Genomic DNA, 18,269 nt, shown 5'->3' on the forward strand with positions numbered 1-18,269 from the left:
TTATGAACAGATTTCCTAATTGAATTACTTTTTAGCAGTTTGATCCAGCATAATTAGAATAAATAAGCACATATATGGTATGTATCAGGCATATTACATGCTCTAAAATATGAAGCACCATTTCCAAAGCAAATCCTCTGTAAATTATCAGTATACATCAAACACAGCTTAAGTACCTTGGTCAAGCTGTTCTTCCACTTGCTTGAATAGACCAATACATCAGATCGAGGATGCGTAGTTCTTGCTAGAGTGTACAGTGGTTTTTCAACTTTTTGTTTGGAATTGAGGAGGGAGAGAGCTACCTTTGTTGACAAACCAAGTGGATTTGGGTTGTTGGGACTAATGGTCCATGTAGAATAGGCAGAGAATTTTTGATCACTTTGCAGCAGGTGCAATGGTTTTGTCTTCATGAGGTAACACCAGGTAAAATTTGTTGTGGTCTTGAGGCTTGGAAATGACAACCTCTGCATTTCTCCTGCATTCATCACAGCCAGTGTTGCTACAGGCTTTACTTGGCCCGGGCTGCTGATGTGGGTGATCTCATCACTGTTAGTTGGGGACCTTTCTTGACTGCTACTTACAGCCTTGAGAAGAGAACTCTGGCTATTCACTGGAGACAATTCAGAAGTTTTCCTAACTACAAACACCGGTGATGTGGAAGACTTAAGGTCTTCGGATTCTGGTGACTTTTTTAAGGTTTCTGAAATCCCAGTGTCAGATGATTGATGGTCAGGCAGGTCTGAAGTACTGGCCTTGGTGCTTTTTTCATGCTGTGTAACATCAGGATCCAAGAGGTGATTTTCAAGAGGCTCGGTGGTGCAAACCTGTCTTACTAAAACTGGTTTCTTTTGCTTACTAGTAGGATCATTAGATCTAATGTTCAGTGAATGCAATGGTCTAGCATCTGTCATACAAGCAGCTCCACTCTCATCTTTAACACGTTTTTGCTGTTTTTCCATGGCAATATCTAAACTGTTTGCTGGGGAAAGCATTCGTTTACTTGAAGCTGCAACTTCTGGTTGAGGAAAGAGTCCACTAACTGGCACTTTCTGAATGATATTTGAAGAGCTTGACAAAGGTGAATTTCTGGTTCCACTTTCCAGTGGAGAATTTTCAAATTCAAATGAATTTGGCAAAGTCCTCTGATGATCTTTGTGAGATTTTGGCAGCTGAGTTTTGCCTTCCAGCATTGGCACCATCACAACATTTGTTTTGCAGATGGACTGATTTCCCTGATCCTGGGTCACTAAAATGTGTGGCAGGGGTGTAACAGTTGCAAAGCCATAGGATGGCATACTGCTCTGAATACGGACGGGAACCACAAAAGGAGGAATCTGATGTATCTGACTGCTGCAGTTATTAGGAACAATTTGCTTTAGAGGAGGCACAGAGTATGGATTAGACATGTCAGAGAGTTTTGTCTGCACGTCAAAGGAAGATACATTCTGGTCCACCCCACCTTGACTCAGACCAGTCTGAGTTGATAAAGTATTTTTTAGCAATTTAGAAGAGTATGGCTGACCTATATGTAATGTTTTAACTTGAAGTTGATACTTTGGAGCAAAACAGTCCTTTTTATCATCAGAATGACAAGAAAGTGAGTTCGTGCTTGCTTGCTCCCCTTGGGCTGATGTTTTAGTAGATGGCTGAGAAGGCTGATGAGTCAAGGATGGCTGGCCTTGATTATTCAACATGTGATCTAGAGGCTGCTGAGGTGAAGACAGGCTAACAGGATTACAATTTTGAATTGTTGAATGAGGTCTGGAGTTAGTCTGTGAATGCTGAGTACTTGAAGGAAACTCCACCGAGGGTTTGCCAGAGGTCTGCAGCTTGTGCAGTGGCACTGGGGGCACATCTGTGGCATGAGCTGCCTGCAAAGAAGAAGTCGATTTCACTTGAGGCTGTTGATTTTCAGGAGCAATATTTAAAGATATTTGTCTTACAAATGGCCCCCTCCTCCTTTCTAGCAGAGGCACGTGTCCAGCAGCTCCATTTGCAGATGACATTTTCGGAGTGGCTACCTCTAAAAGCGAGACAGGTTTTGATGGAGACATACTTCCGCAGTCGAAAGACTTACTCCTGTAGTCCACAACCTCCATTGACAGCTGCGTGCAGCTGATTTGCTCTGAGGCAGCACGTCTCATTTCCCGGTAATGAGGTCCGGGCACTGCCAGTGCGTGTGAGCCAGCAGGAATCATGAGGAATTCTGAAGATTTACTAACAGGCTCTGCTTTGGAAGGGTTCTCAGCCTTTAAAGTTTCATCTTTATCAAGTGAAGTTGAGAAACTGGAGGCATGAGACAAGCTACTCTCCCGACTTAGGCTTCTGGAAAGTGTGGAGTCAATGCTGGATTCAGCAGATGAATGTTCCATTTCAGCCAACCGAATTCTCTTCTTCTTTGGTGGAAGCTTTTCTGTTGGCAATTTTGACAGCGTTTCACTGCGTTGTGGCCAGTTAAACCTTTCTGTCTTTTCTGGGTCACTGCACTGGCTTTCTTGCTCTCTGTCTGGCTCTTCTGTGACCAGTATTTCAGGAACCTGGATGTTATGCTGGCGAACAAGTCTTGATGGCTGATGTGGTGCACTTCTCTCATTAGAAACTAATTGGCTGCCCTGAACTTCCCCTCTGGGTGGTTCTGATGACAAGGGTTGGTGACGCTGGGAGGTGCTCAGATGAGAATGTCTGTCTTCTTGGATTACAACTGTATTCAAAGAGCGGTGCTTTGCACCCTTGTTGGGCTCTTGAGAAGAAATTGGTGATACTTTTTCAAATGACTCTGATTTCTCGAATGAGCTATTTCTGCTCAGTGAATTTGTGTGCTGTATTACTGAAATGCCAGTCCCTTGTCTTTTCAACTCCACCTTTTCTTGCACAGCTGAACCTGCCTGCTTTTCAATGAGTGGAGCCATCTTTGGCTCAGTAGTCTGATCTGTGCCGCGAGCCACAAGCTGAATTTGGGAATTCTGAAGTAGAAGTTTGCTTGGTTGTTGTGATCCTACCACAGTTGTGGCATTGTGTTTTGACAGACTGGAAGAATTTACTGGCTTGCTTTGGCCTTCTGTGTTCTTCGATAGTACACTCGTATCAGTTTGCTGTGGGTCGTCATCATCACCAACACTTTTCATTTTCCTTCTTTTTCTTATCTGGGGTGTCTGCTCCCAGACACCAGTTGAAGTTGTGACTCTGTAGTGTAGAATTTGAGGCTGTGTACTGTTTGGAGCAGTTTTGTGCTCAGGCTCTCGGATTGCTGCTTTAGTTTTAGGTCCATGCAACTCTGAACAATAAAATTTCTTATGGTTTTCAAAATTTTCCAGTTTTCTATATCTATTCCTGCAGGTTTCACATTCAAACATTGTTCCTCGCACCTGAGGGGACTTCTTTGCTTTTTCTGAATTTGATCCCTGTGCCAGCGACTTGCTCCTTTGCAATAAGGATTCATTTGATAAATTACACCCCAGATAATTTTCTTCTACAGATCGCACTGGTCCAAGACCTTGGCTTTCACCAGTAGAAGAATCTTCTATCGCTGCCTGTCTAACCAGGGTCCGAGCATGTCCACCTTGGTTCAGTGGAGTAGCAGGTCCCGACACAAAAACATCATCGTATAAAGAGCCAATTTTATCATCAAATGACTGGCTTCCTCGAAGAGGATGAGAGGGAGGTATGACATTAGGAGGTACTGCTGAGTAACTGGTGGTAGGCATGGAATTACTTCGTGTTATAGGTAAGCAGTCAAGGGATGGTACAGAAAGAAGAAAAACTTGCTTGGATTTCTCAGTGGGTGTGAAAGGAGACTTTGGTATATCAGAGCTTGAGCTAGTTCTTCTTCCCATGGGCTTTAAATCAAACTGGAAAGAATCCTTAAATATGTAAGATTTTGGTGAATCTATGCTTCCTCTTCTTGAAAGAGATGTTCTTCTTGGTTTCACACTATCTAACTGTTTATCATCCACAACAGCTTCATTATCAGAAATTAACTTTGAGATACGCTCCTCAAGAGTTTTTGATGCCAAGGGAGGTCGCATTTGGCCAGAGAGAATCAGATTTTTTTCGGCACAAACAGTTTGTACCACTGATGTTACCATGCCACTTGCTCGTGGCATACAGGGCAGATTTTTACTTGGATCTTTCTCAGAGGTCAACAATCCCCTTACAAAAGGAGCTGGAGGGCTCATTGTTTGATCGGCACTTTCAGAACGAGAAAAATAACCAGAATCAGTACTACCTAAACTTCTAGGGCTCAAAAGACATTTTCCTTGCTGATCTTGAGAACCATCAGTTGCCTGTTGTCTCTGGAGTTGAGCATGCACTGGTCCTCCAGTAGATCCTGGCTGTTCCTCTAACAGGCCTGCTTCTACTTTCTGATGCTGCTTTATGTCATTCTCCTTGAATGAGGCTGTCTGTGTTAAATTTGATTGAAGAGCTGTGACTTTAGAATCTCCTTTTCTTTGTGCTGCAGCAAGCTCAGGCGCTGGCTCTGTCACTTTTGGGCTATCGGCCCTCAATGGAGAAACATTTACAGAATGAACTACTACTTTTGGTAAAGATGCCCTTACTTGAGGTTCTGCATCATGCAATGAAGAGTCACCTGATATACAGTCTGGGTTACTTAATGGAATGGGGCTTCCTTTCTGCCCTGTTTCTGCACTCGAAATGACTTTCACTAACTGTGCAGGTTCCAGTTCTTGATCATCCTGTCTTTCATCTGCAGTGCCTTCATCTTCACTTTCACCACTTTCTTCCACATCTGAATGAATGCTAAGTGCTTTGTCCGAGTCATGAGATAAGAAGAGACCACCTGAATCTGGTTGCAGGACTAGTCCAAGTTTGATAGCATGTGCATGAGATTTTTTGTGCTTGTAGAGATTGCTTTTGGTTTTAAATGAAAACCCACACGTCACACAGGGATATGGTCGCTCTCCAGTATGGGATCGGATGTGCTTTTGGAGAACACTGGGCTTGGCACAGGCCCGATTGCAATACTCACAGACGTATTTCCCTAGCTTTTTAGGCTTCTGGTCTTTCAAGAGGTTACATATTTGTTCTACACCATGGTTTACAACTGATGCTATCTGGGCTGAATTATACACAGGACCTATAGACAAGTGTGTTGAACTTGATGTGTTAATTGACAATGGTGAAGACGAACTAGCTACTAAGGGGTTTTGAGAAAAAACCTGAGTTACAGTGGAAGATGAGGTGTGAACGACAGACGAAGTTACTGCTATGCTGTAGATCTGCTGGAGCTTGGGGTTTTCTTGATTATGCTGTTGCACCAACGACCTAGTTAAACTTGGACACATAACAACCTGGTGATTTTGCTGACTGGTTTTAGTAATAAGGTCTTGTGAATGTGAATGAGAAACCGATTGGCCTTGTGCTTGTTCAGTCTTGGCTGCTGTTGCTACATGCACATTGTTCAACGTACATGGGTAATAGGGAGGTCCAGCTGCAAACTCCTGCTGTGACAAAGAAGACTGATTTTTGACACTTATTGTATTGGACGTGAGACTAGAAGAGGTGCTTACAGTTTTATTTGGTCTCAGTTTCTCTATCTGCATCCTATAAGGGGGGCACTCTTGTGCTAAGGTGTTCAGTTCAGGCTCCATAGCTTTTAGTAAGACATCGAATGCAGTACGCGTACATGGAGATGACGTACTGCAATCAACAAAATTAATACATTCATTACTGTCAGTCTTTGTATTACTTGATGAGGAGTTTGAGGGAGGCTTCCTCTCTGCTGAGTTCAGTTGGTTTGCATCAGTATCCCCCGCTGCCTGTTTACACAAATCTAAGGACTGATGCGTCAGTGAAAGCTTTGTCTGCATTGATGTCTCAGATTTGGTTGTTTCAACACTTATCTCACCACTAAGTGCTCCCCCATTTTGTTTGGTACATTGATTTCCATTTTGCACGGGCAGGTGATCCTGTCCTGTGGCATGTTCGGAGACATCCGGAAGAGCTTTTAGTGGTGAAGGGTCTACATTTTGCTTAACCTTGGCTTCAGCAGGGCTTCTCAAAGGTGATTTTGGTATTTTTTTAAGATGGTTTTCAGAGACAATCTTTTTTCTTTTTACACCCTTAACTGTATCTTGGATTCCTCTAGTACCAGCATCGGTGATTTCTGTTAAAACACAAAGAAAATAAAAAAGAATATTAAAATTGGACAATGCAGTATATTTTTTATTTATACTGTTTTACCATCTCTAAGTTGCAACAGTAAGCCCTGGGGCAACAGGACTGTATGTCTCTCCAGCCACCAATACTTTAAGATAACAGTATACGTATCTTAGAGAAGATCTACTTTGTTTTCATCTAAAATGAGCAATGCTTTCTAACTGATGCTTGAAGCTTGAAGTAATTCACTATAGGAAAAGCTTCAAAGGAAATGTAAGAAAAGGAAGGCTACTGAAGGAATATTTTAGCAACTTCTTTTCAGACAAATAAAAGAAGTCTCTCTCTTGCAGTAGTTTAAGAATTCAAATTATTATAGGAAGAAAATGAAGATCCAAGACACATATGTCATGTTTGTCACTTTTTCCATCTATATGCTCCCATAGTCAAGGAATGAACACAACTTCCTCGTGGTTATATTTGTAAGTAGATTTATCATGGAAATGGCACAACCACCCACACCATCTGTCAAATACTGTATTTCAGAGCTCCAATTACTGAATTTCAATAGCATTTCAGATGAGCAACTACTGTGGATGAATAAAATCAGTCACACTTAAATGACTTCCTATTTGTGCATCATGAAACAAAATAAACTAAATTTGAATTATTTCATTACTAGCTACACTTGTTGCTGATTTTATGCAGATATGCATGCAGAGTTTCAGGGGGGTTGGGAATAGCAAATGAATTGGAGCATTATTCAGCAGAATAATTTTATAGGAAGCACTTGGATTTGTAGACAGTCCAATTCCCTCTATAACAAAAACCACTAATAGACCGAATTTCAGAGTTGATACACAGAAGCCTTTTTTAGTGGATACCAACGTTACATATCTTTGTCTACCTCAAATGTATGATAATCTATCAGCTAGTTTGGGGTTTTTTTATGTCTATCCTAGCATAGTCAGAGCCACTGCCTCCACTAGCATCACTGGTAGAGAAGAGGAAGCTAAATATTAAATGGATGTAAATTAGAAGACTTTACCAACTCCTTCATCATGCTGATAGCAAACCCCCTACCTGTCTGACTGCCAATATTAAAACCAAAGGAGGAATCTGACATGACTGGAGGGTGGATGGCTCTGGGAAGGTTCAGACACATACATTTTGGGAAGCAGCACTGAGTAACCCCAAGCAGTTTTTCCTGCATGAGTAACTCAGGAACAGAGGTTTAAGTGCACTTCTAGGTAAAAAACAGCCTTACAACATAAAGGGACGAAATTCTCACAGTCAACAAGGAGCCACGTGGAAGAATCTCAGACTTCCCAGTACTAATCAACCCTACAACCCTTTGGACTGGCACATACTGTCCTCTTGCAGAAATACCAGCTGGATTCCACACTTTGGTGGGAGGAAAGCCAATGCATTGTGTTCATCTAACAAGAGATATTGTAGCTGATGAATCCAGAATTAAATTCCTGCTCCATGTAGAGGAAATCCAGGCCACACCTAAAGCCTGCCTAGCACAACAGAATGCAAAGTAACCAGTAGTGAAAAAAAGCAACGATGTTATGCTTTCTCCATAACAGAGCACAACCCAACTGGGATGTGTGGTAATGGTAGATACTTGGAATTTCAAAACCTAAAATCTGCCTCAATTCCAACTTAATTATACACATATATTCAGTTAGGGTAAATGGATATTCACACTAACCTGCAAACTGAAAGATTAAAGATGACATATCACACAATGTGCTGGTTTTGGCTGGGGTAGAGTTAACGTTCTTTACAGTGGCTAGAATGGGAATTATGGAGCCTTGGCTGCTGACTGGGGTGAAACCACAGCATGCATAATTCACTGCAAGTGTGGAATCTCTGCAGAACCTCACCCACAGCTCTCCCAGACCTATTAGAGAAAGCTTACCTATGAAGAATAAGAATCTGTTTTGCCACATTCAGCAGTCCCATGAAAGCAATGCTTGAATCCCTTGCCAGAACTACTGGCTCCAAATCCTAGTTCTGGTAACTTTGTGTTCCTCTTGGGCATCCAGAAAGAAATTTCTGTGGTAAGTGTTCACTTAACCTTTAAATGAACTTCAGATTTATAGCTGTATCACCAAAACCTATTCCTATTAGGCTGGATTTAACCTATTCAAAGCCAAGCAGTCTTCCATCACAACTTTTTGCACTTTCTATTGCTTCACAATTAAATAGTGGCTTAAACTAAGAACTTATCATTCATATTATTAAGGGTGAATTCTTTACTGCAACTTTTTTTCTTCAATAACAACAAAACTCAGTTTTATATTAATCAAAGAAAAAATAACAAGGTAATTACAGAAAAGTGTGCTTTTAGCCATGGTTTGGTGATCTCTCTGAAACATGGCCACATTAAGTGATTTGGTTGCTTTTGTGGTGTCACGATCATGCCTCCAAAGCAATCATATTGCCAGCGTTTGTACCAGAGCACTACAGGAAGGGTTGGGCAATTACATAGCTAGAAAAGTAAGAGTGCCATGAATTGTAAACATCCAAGCAAACGTACACAAAAAAGACTAAGTTGTTTCATACTGCAGCAATCAAACAATCAAATTATGTGGTGCTTCCTGATATATTGGAATATTCAAAGCTACTGTTTCTGGGTTTCAACCACACAGTGCTAAAGAACAAGGATACTCCACCTACATAATGTACTGGTGACCTGGAAACCAACACAGCTGAAAGATACAATATGGCTTACAATAGCCTTAAAGGAAGTAAAAATGTATCTGTAATATATCAAAAAACAATTAAAAAGATTCATTTACTTTGAGTAACAAGGTCCGAATTTTCCATAATCTCTTTACTGCTTTATATTTAAAAATGCTGTTCAACACATGCCAAAGTATAAAAATTGTTTGGGAAGTTGAAAGGAAAATCTAAAAAATAAACAAAGGCAAGTTATGCATTGCATTACATATAGAAAAAGGGTGTTTTTTCAGTCTTCACTATAACTGTGCTATTTCTATACCCATTAAATTCCAGTCTACAGAAATAATGAGAACTAATTTCTTGTTTGAATTTCTGCCTCTACAGGTTTTGTGATCCCAGAGATGGAGTCACAGAATTGTTTCAGCGTACCCATCTATAAAATGGGTACTTACTTGACAATGACCTTACATGGCTTAAAAATTGTTTAAGTCCTGTGTTCTACCATACTCCTGGATAATTTAGAAATCTTTATTATTATTCTTAATGGAAATATTAACCTTATGTTTGCTAGAAACCAAATTTCTGGCGTATCTGGAGAAAAAAAAGGAACTACCAACAACTTTGCTTCACTTACTTTTAGCTTGTCATTCTTTTTGTGTAATTCTTTGCTTCATATTCCCAGTTTATGTTGAAGGTATTCCACTGCATGTTTCTTAATCTACAGCTACATGATTGCACAAAGGTCAACTGCATCAGTATTTCCAGAGGCATCAACAAAACTGGCAGAAAACATCAGTCCCCAAATGCTAAAGACTCCTCTGCCTTGCAACTTTCAGGAGTGCGATGACTTGCCAGGGCTCTCTGTATACCCACACCTACAAACTGACACTGAACAAAAAGAATGTAAAAATATCCTCATATGGAAAAGAAGTATGAAGTGAATCTGCTTTTCTTTCTCTCCCTGCCACGCCATGTGCTCTACTCAGCTTCTCTGCAGTCACCCAGCCATTCTCATAATTCAGTGGTAATTCCCCCTTTCCTCTGGTGGTGAAGTGGTATTTTTTGAGAACTGCTGTCACCTGAATCTGATGTCAAAAAAGAATCTTTCTCATAAGTTGTATTACATCATATAGGATTGAGTTACCCAGGCCAGGAGAAGAGGGGACAATGCCACTGTGCTCAATACCTCGCTTTTCACATTCCAGGGACACCAGAGCATCTCTTTTGTGCCTGGTTGGCTTTGTTCTGCCTGCTCTCAAGATTCTCCACTTAATTCCTTTGCTTCAAAACATGACAAGAAAAAACTGATGTTTCTAAACATGATTTTGTTCACCTGCAATTTCTCTGATGCACTTCGCTCTATGCACAGGAAATAGAACATAAGAACACAGGTGTGATGGTGTAGATAGCAATCTGCAGAGTAACTCACACAGAAAATAAGGGAAGTTATAAGTGATCTGATTTATTCTTCCAAAGCATTTACTGGTGAACCAGACAGTGTCTTGACAAAATGATCTCAATGGTTTTGTTTAAGTAACTTCCAGAACTGCCTGTCTCAAAGCCTACATGTTATTATAACACCCACACTCTTTCTCTCCCTTCTAATAGAGCTACAGGCTTGAACTTAAAGAAAAGAGTAAGTGGGAACCAAGGAAAGGCACCACTCCCTTCTTCCTCAGTGCCATCCTGTGAACATGGAGCAAGCAACCACTATCTATCCCTGAAGTCCAATGAGCACCATAATTTTCATCACGTGCACTCATTTCACATTGCAGAATTAAAAAAAATCACTGTTGGCTCCCATACAAAGACCAAACTTTAAAATCCACGTGCCTGATCTTTAGCTCCTTATCTGTACTTTGGCTGTCAGGGCACTGCAAGTAAGACCAAGTCTCTTCTGAAAGTCTTCAACTACAAATTGATGTCTTAAATGAATGGCTAAGAGGTTACTCTGACACCCAGCAATGCTAGTGATCCAAAGATGGAAGGCTTCCTAAAAGAGAGAGACTATTACTAAGGATCTTATTCTGATTTAAGCTTTACATACTCTGTAATTTTGATTTCACCAAAACTATCAAAAGCACTCATTAATCACTTCACTGGGTCTGTTTCCATGAGTAAGTACAAAACATGATTATGAAATAAAGAAATAAGTCTTGTTGGCAAATATAAGGCCACCAGAACTCACATTAAATGCAGCAAGGAATAACTAAATGTTAATTTTTAAATAAATTACCTTTTTAGCTTCATACTGCTTCCTACATGCTAAGTACAGCCATAAATATTTTCACTAAAATTACTTTTTTCCCCAAACAACAAAACCTTGAGTACATAACTGATCCATAAAACTATGAAAATGTTCACAGCCAACAAGTCAACATGAAGATTTGAACATGATTAACACAAGTGTCATGCTTAATTTTAAGCACAAATAGAATAGGATTTTAAAGCAAATCACCAACAATTTTAACAGTCTTATTTCAGTGCCTAATTTCAGACTTCATGAAGTGGCCAGAGGTAGTCACTCCCTGTCTCAGAGGTCAGGAGGCAAGTGACAGAACTTGGGGCACTCCAAGAGATAGTGGTATTTGAAAACCCTGGTCAGCAGGATTAATGCATGTTTATGTACTTTTATTACTGAGAACACCAGTCCAAACATATCTAGAGCAGACCCTAAAAAACACTGGATTTGTATGTAAAGCACATTTTCACATGGATTAGTTGAAAAGAAAAGTAGGGAGGATCTTTGACATTCAAAGGCTAAAGCAGTATGATAGGGACTGGATCAAGTGTTCATCTGTGCCAACATTTGTCCTTTTGTTCATACCAGCAAACAGCAGATGATTCCATAGGGCATGCATAAAGTGAGTATGGCTTCAGGATTTCACACTGTCTGTAAGCACATGATTGTTTTTCTTGGTGTTTTTAACAGACAATGCTGATATGTGACCCATCAAAGGTATTGTAACTGGCTGTCAGGCACAGGTTCCCCAGTCCTCTTTCAAGGGTCATTTCACACCAGATTTTTGCACTGGAATGACTATTTTATCAGCATAATTTTGCATTATTAACCAAAATACCAAATATCCTACTAACACAAGCTCCAGGAAAGGTGCACCTGTGTTAGCACGTAGTACCTGCACCCATTTGAGTAGTGCTACTAACTTCAATGACAGCACACATTTTTGTAAAGTCCAATTAAATTTTAATGTCCCCTACCATCAGTGTTTCTCAAGTTCATATATTAAAAGTAATTGTAGAGAAAAATAAATATTGATCTATACACGTGAAGAAATCACATCCAGTACCTCTGCAACTGAGTGAATTTTCCAAACTGAAAATTGGTATTTCATGCTATCACAAAATAATTCAGGTGAGAAAGGACCTTAGAAAATCTCTAATCAAACCTCCTGCTCAAATCAGGGCCAGCAATGGGATCAGACCTGAGTCCATAGGGCTGTAAAGTATTGGAAACCTGCAAGAAGAGAGTCTATACAGCTTCTGTGAGCAACATCTTCCACTGCTTAACTGTCCTCGTGGGGAACAAGCCACTCTGCATCACTCTTGTTTCAGCTTGTTCCTATTGCCTCTCATCCCCTCACCATTCTCCATCATGAAGAGTTTGACTACATGATAACCACCTCCAAAATCATCTTTTCTCAAGCCTGAATGAGCCCTGGTCCCTCAGCTTCTCCTCAGAGTGCAAATGCTCCAGCCCTGATGGCTGTGGTGACTCAACACTGAACTCACTTCAGGTTTCTGATGCTCCTCCTGCACTGGGGAGAGTGGTCTAAGGATCGCTGGGTAGAGGCAGATAATTCCTTCCCCTGATCTGGTCATGCTTTCATCTGCGCAGCCCAGGATGCTGTAGTCTCCCCTGCAGCCAGGTGTGTGGCTGGTGAGTGCCCAGCTTGCTGCCCACCACACCCCCAGGGTCCTTCCACACAGCTGCTCTCTGGCCTGTCAGTCCCCAGCCTGGAGCTCCTCCTGCCTGCTGCAGGGCTTTGCATTTGTACCTGTTGAACTACTCCTCTGGTTGTCCACCTATCCAGACCTTACCAACCTGGATACAGCAATACTGTGGGAAACAGTGTCCCCTTGTCCCCAGCTCTGTAATAGAAACCATTTTATCATAGTTATCAGAGCTTGCATCAATTCCCATTATGAGATTAATACAAGTTATGAGATTGGAATAGATAAAGCTGAATGTTTGCGAAGTACTTTTGCTCATGTTCATACCCAAGACACTGCTTGCATGCTTCCACAGGTCTTCAGCTTGTAAGTCATCACGATCAGAATACACACCAATGATACATTCTCTTGCTACACCAGGAACAGCATCCCTAGGAATCATGCTTTGCTATTTTCCTTTTTGCTTAATTCCTTTTCTCATTTGCAACTTCCATCATGAAACAAATCCCACCATTAAATTCTGCTCACATTTCATCTTGCTAATGGCAAAACTAACAGGCACCTCAATAAAACCAATGCAAAATAAAAGCATTCTGCTCATATGGAATTTTGGGATTTTCAACTACAGACATCCAAGAAATACCCATATTGCTGGCTACCAAAAATAAGCAATTGTAAGAAATGACAAATATAATTTAATAATGTTTAGTACAAATGGCAAAGTTTAAACTACACAATTTACTATTTCCACTAATTCCATATTTACAGGAGTGAATTGTGAAGACATGCTACCTATGAAGGTAACACCAAGGAAAGGAAGAAGTATTTCTTGCCTTTGAGTAATGTTTCCCTGAAACAGGGAAAGAGGCCTGACTATACTTCTCCTATAAGGGAGAGAGAAGCTGGTGTGGGAGTGAGCAAGGGGCTCCTCAGCCCCCAGGAGGTTTCAGGACCTCCCTCACCAGTGTTTAAGTTGCAAAGTTACACTGAAGCTGAAAGGGGAGAATAATGTTCTGGAACTGTTTGAAGCTACAGTGAAGAGATACAGATATGATCCAGTAATTAATTCACACCATAAAAGGTTCCTCCCTAAGAAACTGGAACACACATAACCTCCTAACCAAAATACAGCAAGTGATATGTTTAAAGGTTCCAGCCACAAAGGTGTCCTCTGGGCTAGTCCTCACATATGGTGAAATACCATTGTGAGAGCAGAGCAGATTAGCTTTATAAATTGTGCAATAACATTTCAGCATAAGCAAAGGGAGACACCTTTGCCCCCAGGCACAGGGCTTGGACTTATCAGGAAGCTGTCCCATGATACAGTTTAATCTCAGACCTGAGAGCCTGCCAACCCTTGTTTGGCCTTGGGACAGGTAAAGAGTAAATGACAAGCTGCAGTCTGGGGTTGCCTTCCTGGCAGCACCTTTTTAAGTACCCTTGACTTCTGATGAGGTGTAAAGGATGTAACTGCCCTGCCAAAGGATGTAACAAGACCAAGAAATATCTTCTTTAGAGCAGTTTGGTCTCATTTAGTGCATCTAACATCTCAAGTGAAGAAAGTAACAACCAGCAGATTTTTAGACATAAAATCAGCATGCTTGATGAGGAAGACCATGAAAACCAAAAAGCAATAAACATCTGACAACTGAGGTAACACGGGAGCCTGAACTGAGACATTCCAACGTCCACATGCAAACAGGAATCAAATGCAACACTTCAACACATCTGAAAACATCTGACCAAAGCAAAATAGGATTTTTTTCCCCCAAAAAGAATTAATTTCCTGCCCAGCATGACACACATTAAATGAAACATTACATTTGATACTGATCAAGATTTCCTACCATTATGGTGTAAGAAACCAGGAGAGGCTGAACCACTGTGAAGTTTCATAAGACTGGACATTGAAAGACAGAGGAAAAGCAATGCAAAAACAGCAGACAATGACCACACAGATTATGGTTAATGCCTAACCACACACATTAAATGGCAATGTATGAAGATTCAGCAAGGGCATATACTACATAACTTTAAACATCCTGAAAAAAAACTAAAATATTTGCTGTATTAAGTAGTCCTATGGCATTCACGTATTGGCTCTGCATTATAGCACTTTAACAGCCCTCTATTCCTAATCTACACAGAACCCTTCATACTAATCTAAGAAAAGTAATCACATTTTAAGTGCTGTTAAGATAAAGCACATGGACTATGAGTAACTGGTGAGACAATGCTATGGTAACTCACATCACCAGCAATCAGCTTGAGAACTTCTTCCTTGCTGGGCACCCCAAAGACAAGCAAAAAGACAGGATGCCTCCCTAAAGGCATATTAATGAGCTCCCAGTCAAAGCCAAAGCCTAAACCAGCTCCACCTAATTATCCATGTGAAAATAAAAGCTACTTAAATATAAATAGTTAAAGAAACTACACTGCCAGAAATTAACTAAAATAGCTCAGGGGCATCCAGAAATTTTCCTTGAGTGTCAAGCAATGTTGTCAACAGTTTCACAAGTACCTGTTTGTAATTTAAGGATGTCCAGCTGTTACTGGAAAGTCAGGATTTGGCTAGAAAATCATCAGAACAACTTCTACTTCTAACACCACTGAAGAAGAAAGGCCATGAAAACAATCATAGACAGGCTCATGAAACAACAGCCAGTTTAAGGGTTTTCAGCAGAGAGCAACTGCTACATGGTCACATGGGACACTGAATGCAAAATAGGCAAACACGACTCTGGGGAGAAAAAACAGAAATTAAAGGAACAAGATGGTTAACTAAACTATCGCTGCATGTAATGATGTTCAAACAGAACAATCTCCTTAGTCACATTCTCCAAATTTCTTTAACATAATCTCCCATTTTGAAAAGCAGGGATCAAATGGAGCAATTTCTATACTGCCTGTACCAATTCACCAGGAACGAAGAGTAGGAAAGAGCTCACACCTAACAACCTTATTTAAAGACAGAGAAAGGACTAGGAGGTTTGGCATAGAGAGTAGGAAAAGTCCCATACAGGAGGTCTTTCTTTTGGGATAAATGGTGCTGTGAACTTAACAGAAGTAGAGTAAAAGTCCATTTGACTGAAATCTAGATGGGAGAAATATCCTAACCAACGAATATTCAGATTGTGGTTTTGTTGTGCTGCAGGTGGAAATGATGATCTCCTCAGGGTAGATTTGCTTCAGTATCAGTGGGAAGCTCCCAGTTCTGAGACCTCCAATCTACTCAGAGTTCTTCCCCCAGCCTCACCTGCCCTTTATCCACAAATGGCACAGTCTCTCTTTTTGCCCTCTCACACATCTATACATTCAAGGAGATTCCTAGGAAAGGCTCCATGCAGGTCAGCCCATAAGCATACAGTTACTGGAGAGTGGTACATTTCATCCGACTCATCACTCATCCATTTTTATATTATATTTTCCCTTCTGAAGTAGATCAAAGGAAACTAACAACTCCCAGAGCTAAAGGAGTATCACGAAAATATGAAGAAAACCACTCATTACTCATATGCAAGGCAGACTATAAGGAAGCTAACAAGTAAAAACCTTGCATTTCCACAACTGGCTTGCTCCCAGTTCACATCAGCTAAAATTAGCACCCTATTGAATTCACTATGCGCGTGTGTAGGTATGCTCTCAAATTAGCCAGTTTGTTAGCTCAGCATCCTCCCACCACAAAAATGAGCTTGTTCTGGGCTCAGATTCTATAAAGTTGAAAGAAATCATTCTATTCATTAAAGCAGGACTTAGCTCAAAATGTTGCTGTGTCTGAAAACATAGCCACTGATCTAACAATGTACTGTACAGTGGATTTGGAATAGATACTTTCGATATACTATCAGGAAGATGCTCTTCCAATGATTGCTTTATAATGTTAATTTGTAAAATGCCCCTTTGAAAATTATACTTGCAGGTTGGAATCTCTTGCTGAACTATCACTCAGAAAATCTGCCATACTTGTCAGGAGAAGTCAAAATACTATCACTTTAATATCCCATTAATGTTTTAACCAAGTTCTCGTAATAGCTCCGAAGGATGAAATTTTCAATTTAAAACTGTAAATCTGTTTGTCTGCCTGTCAAAACAACACCAGCTCTTGCTATGTCTAGCACCAGCAGTGGATATACTGAGCAGATTTCATCTGCTAGTTGTCTCAACTAAATGTACTAACAGAAGAAAATTAAAATAGAAATAACAGATACAGACATTGACTCACAATGCAGGAGGTCTACAGGAGCCAGAAAACTTCCGTGGGTTAAGCTCATAATCTAACGTTGTCTCTCAGAGCACAGAACATGTAAACATCTCCATTTTTATCAGTTTGTCCCCACTGGCTAAGTGGGGGCATTAAAATGTACTTAACCGTTGAAGACAAGAGCAAGGAAAAATGAGCTTAAATGATATCAGAGACTATTTCTGTTCTTGCAGAAGTCAGGAGAGTTTTCTCACTGTTCTTTGTGGGCACAAACCCCAGTAATGAATGTGCTTGAAGACAGAAAGGACCTTTCAAGTTGTCACTGCCGTTATTAGCAGCACGCAATGTTCCTTCAATGTGAAAACATCAGAGATTTTAAGAATAGATGTGACTTTATGAAAACGTGAGATCTTGTATGACATGAGCTACAGACATGAATAGTTCCCGCATTAAGCCAATCAGAGATGTCTGGGCTGATGTAAATATTTTAGGAAGACATTGCCGTCTTGAATTAAAGCCTTATAGATTGACACACAGAGAACAATTTAAATAAACTAACTCTCAGATAGATGTATTGACATATTTAAATGCAGATACAAATACTTGATGAAATCAAATATCAGGAAAATGCATAAGTCAATTGCTCAAAATCTCACTGCTAAGTGGTAGTTTTGAACACTTGGAAAGTAAAAGCTAGGTAGTTCTGGCATATATATAAAAAAAAAAAGCTAATCCTCTCACCAGCATTAAGTAACAAACACAACATTACTGTAATTTGCAATTTTTGAAGATTACATACTTCCATTTAGAATGACTGTATTTCTAGCCCATAGGGATGCTGAAGATAAGAATGAGAAGATGAGAAGGATCAAATGAAACTTTGGGTCTTGGTTATGTACCTTGCTCAAAAAGTAAGGCAGTTTCCTACAAATACAAAATGGAAATAAAATGTTTTGGACTAAGGATAGTACACTGGTACCACACAGCAGCAAAGAATCAGAGAGCTCCTGTACCTGCGAGCTTCCTGGAAAAATTCAAGGAAACATCTGAGGAGGATGACGTCACACTAAGCATGTAAATCAAAACATGTAAATTGTTCAGCATCACATTTCCAGATTTTTGTGTGATACCTCCCCTTCTCATTTCACTTCCTCTTTCCCTCAAGTGAAAGAATACAGTATTGATTGCACCTGTCTGGCTGTGTTCAATGCCAGGTGCCAAGTTTGATAAGCTTTTGAGCAACCCAGTCTAGTGAGTTTCTGTCCATGGCAGGGGATTTGGAAGAGGCTAGAACTAGATGATCTTTAAAGTCACTTCCAACCCAAACCATTCTACGATTCAGTGATGG

The 18,269-nt window shown here is 40.4% G+C and overlaps 1 protein-coding gene across 17 annotated transcripts in view; it reads right to left on the reverse strand.

Moving 5' to 3' along the window:
• HIVEP1 (HIVEP zinc finger 1) overlaps positions 1 to 18,269 on the reverse strand; it is a 137,307-nt gene that overhangs the window by 40,111 nt on the left and 78,927 nt on the right. For all 17 annotated transcript variants that reach the window (XM_077785810.1, XM_077785794.1, XM_021536522.3 and 14 more), the window contains one exon: positions 177 to 6,124. In XM_077785810.1, coding sequence (XP_077641936.1) covers positions 177 to 6,124 — 5,948 coding nt within the window. The remainder of the gene's footprint in view (positions 1 to 176; positions 6,125 to 18,269) is intronic.

The sequence above is a fragment of the Lonchura striata genome, chromosome 1, assembly GCF_046129695.1.
Source record: "Lonchura striata isolate bLonStr1 chromosome 1, bLonStr1.mat, whole genome shotgun sequence".
Lineage (NCBI taxonomy): Eukaryota > Metazoa > Chordata > Aves > Passeriformes > Estrildidae > Lonchura > Lonchura striata.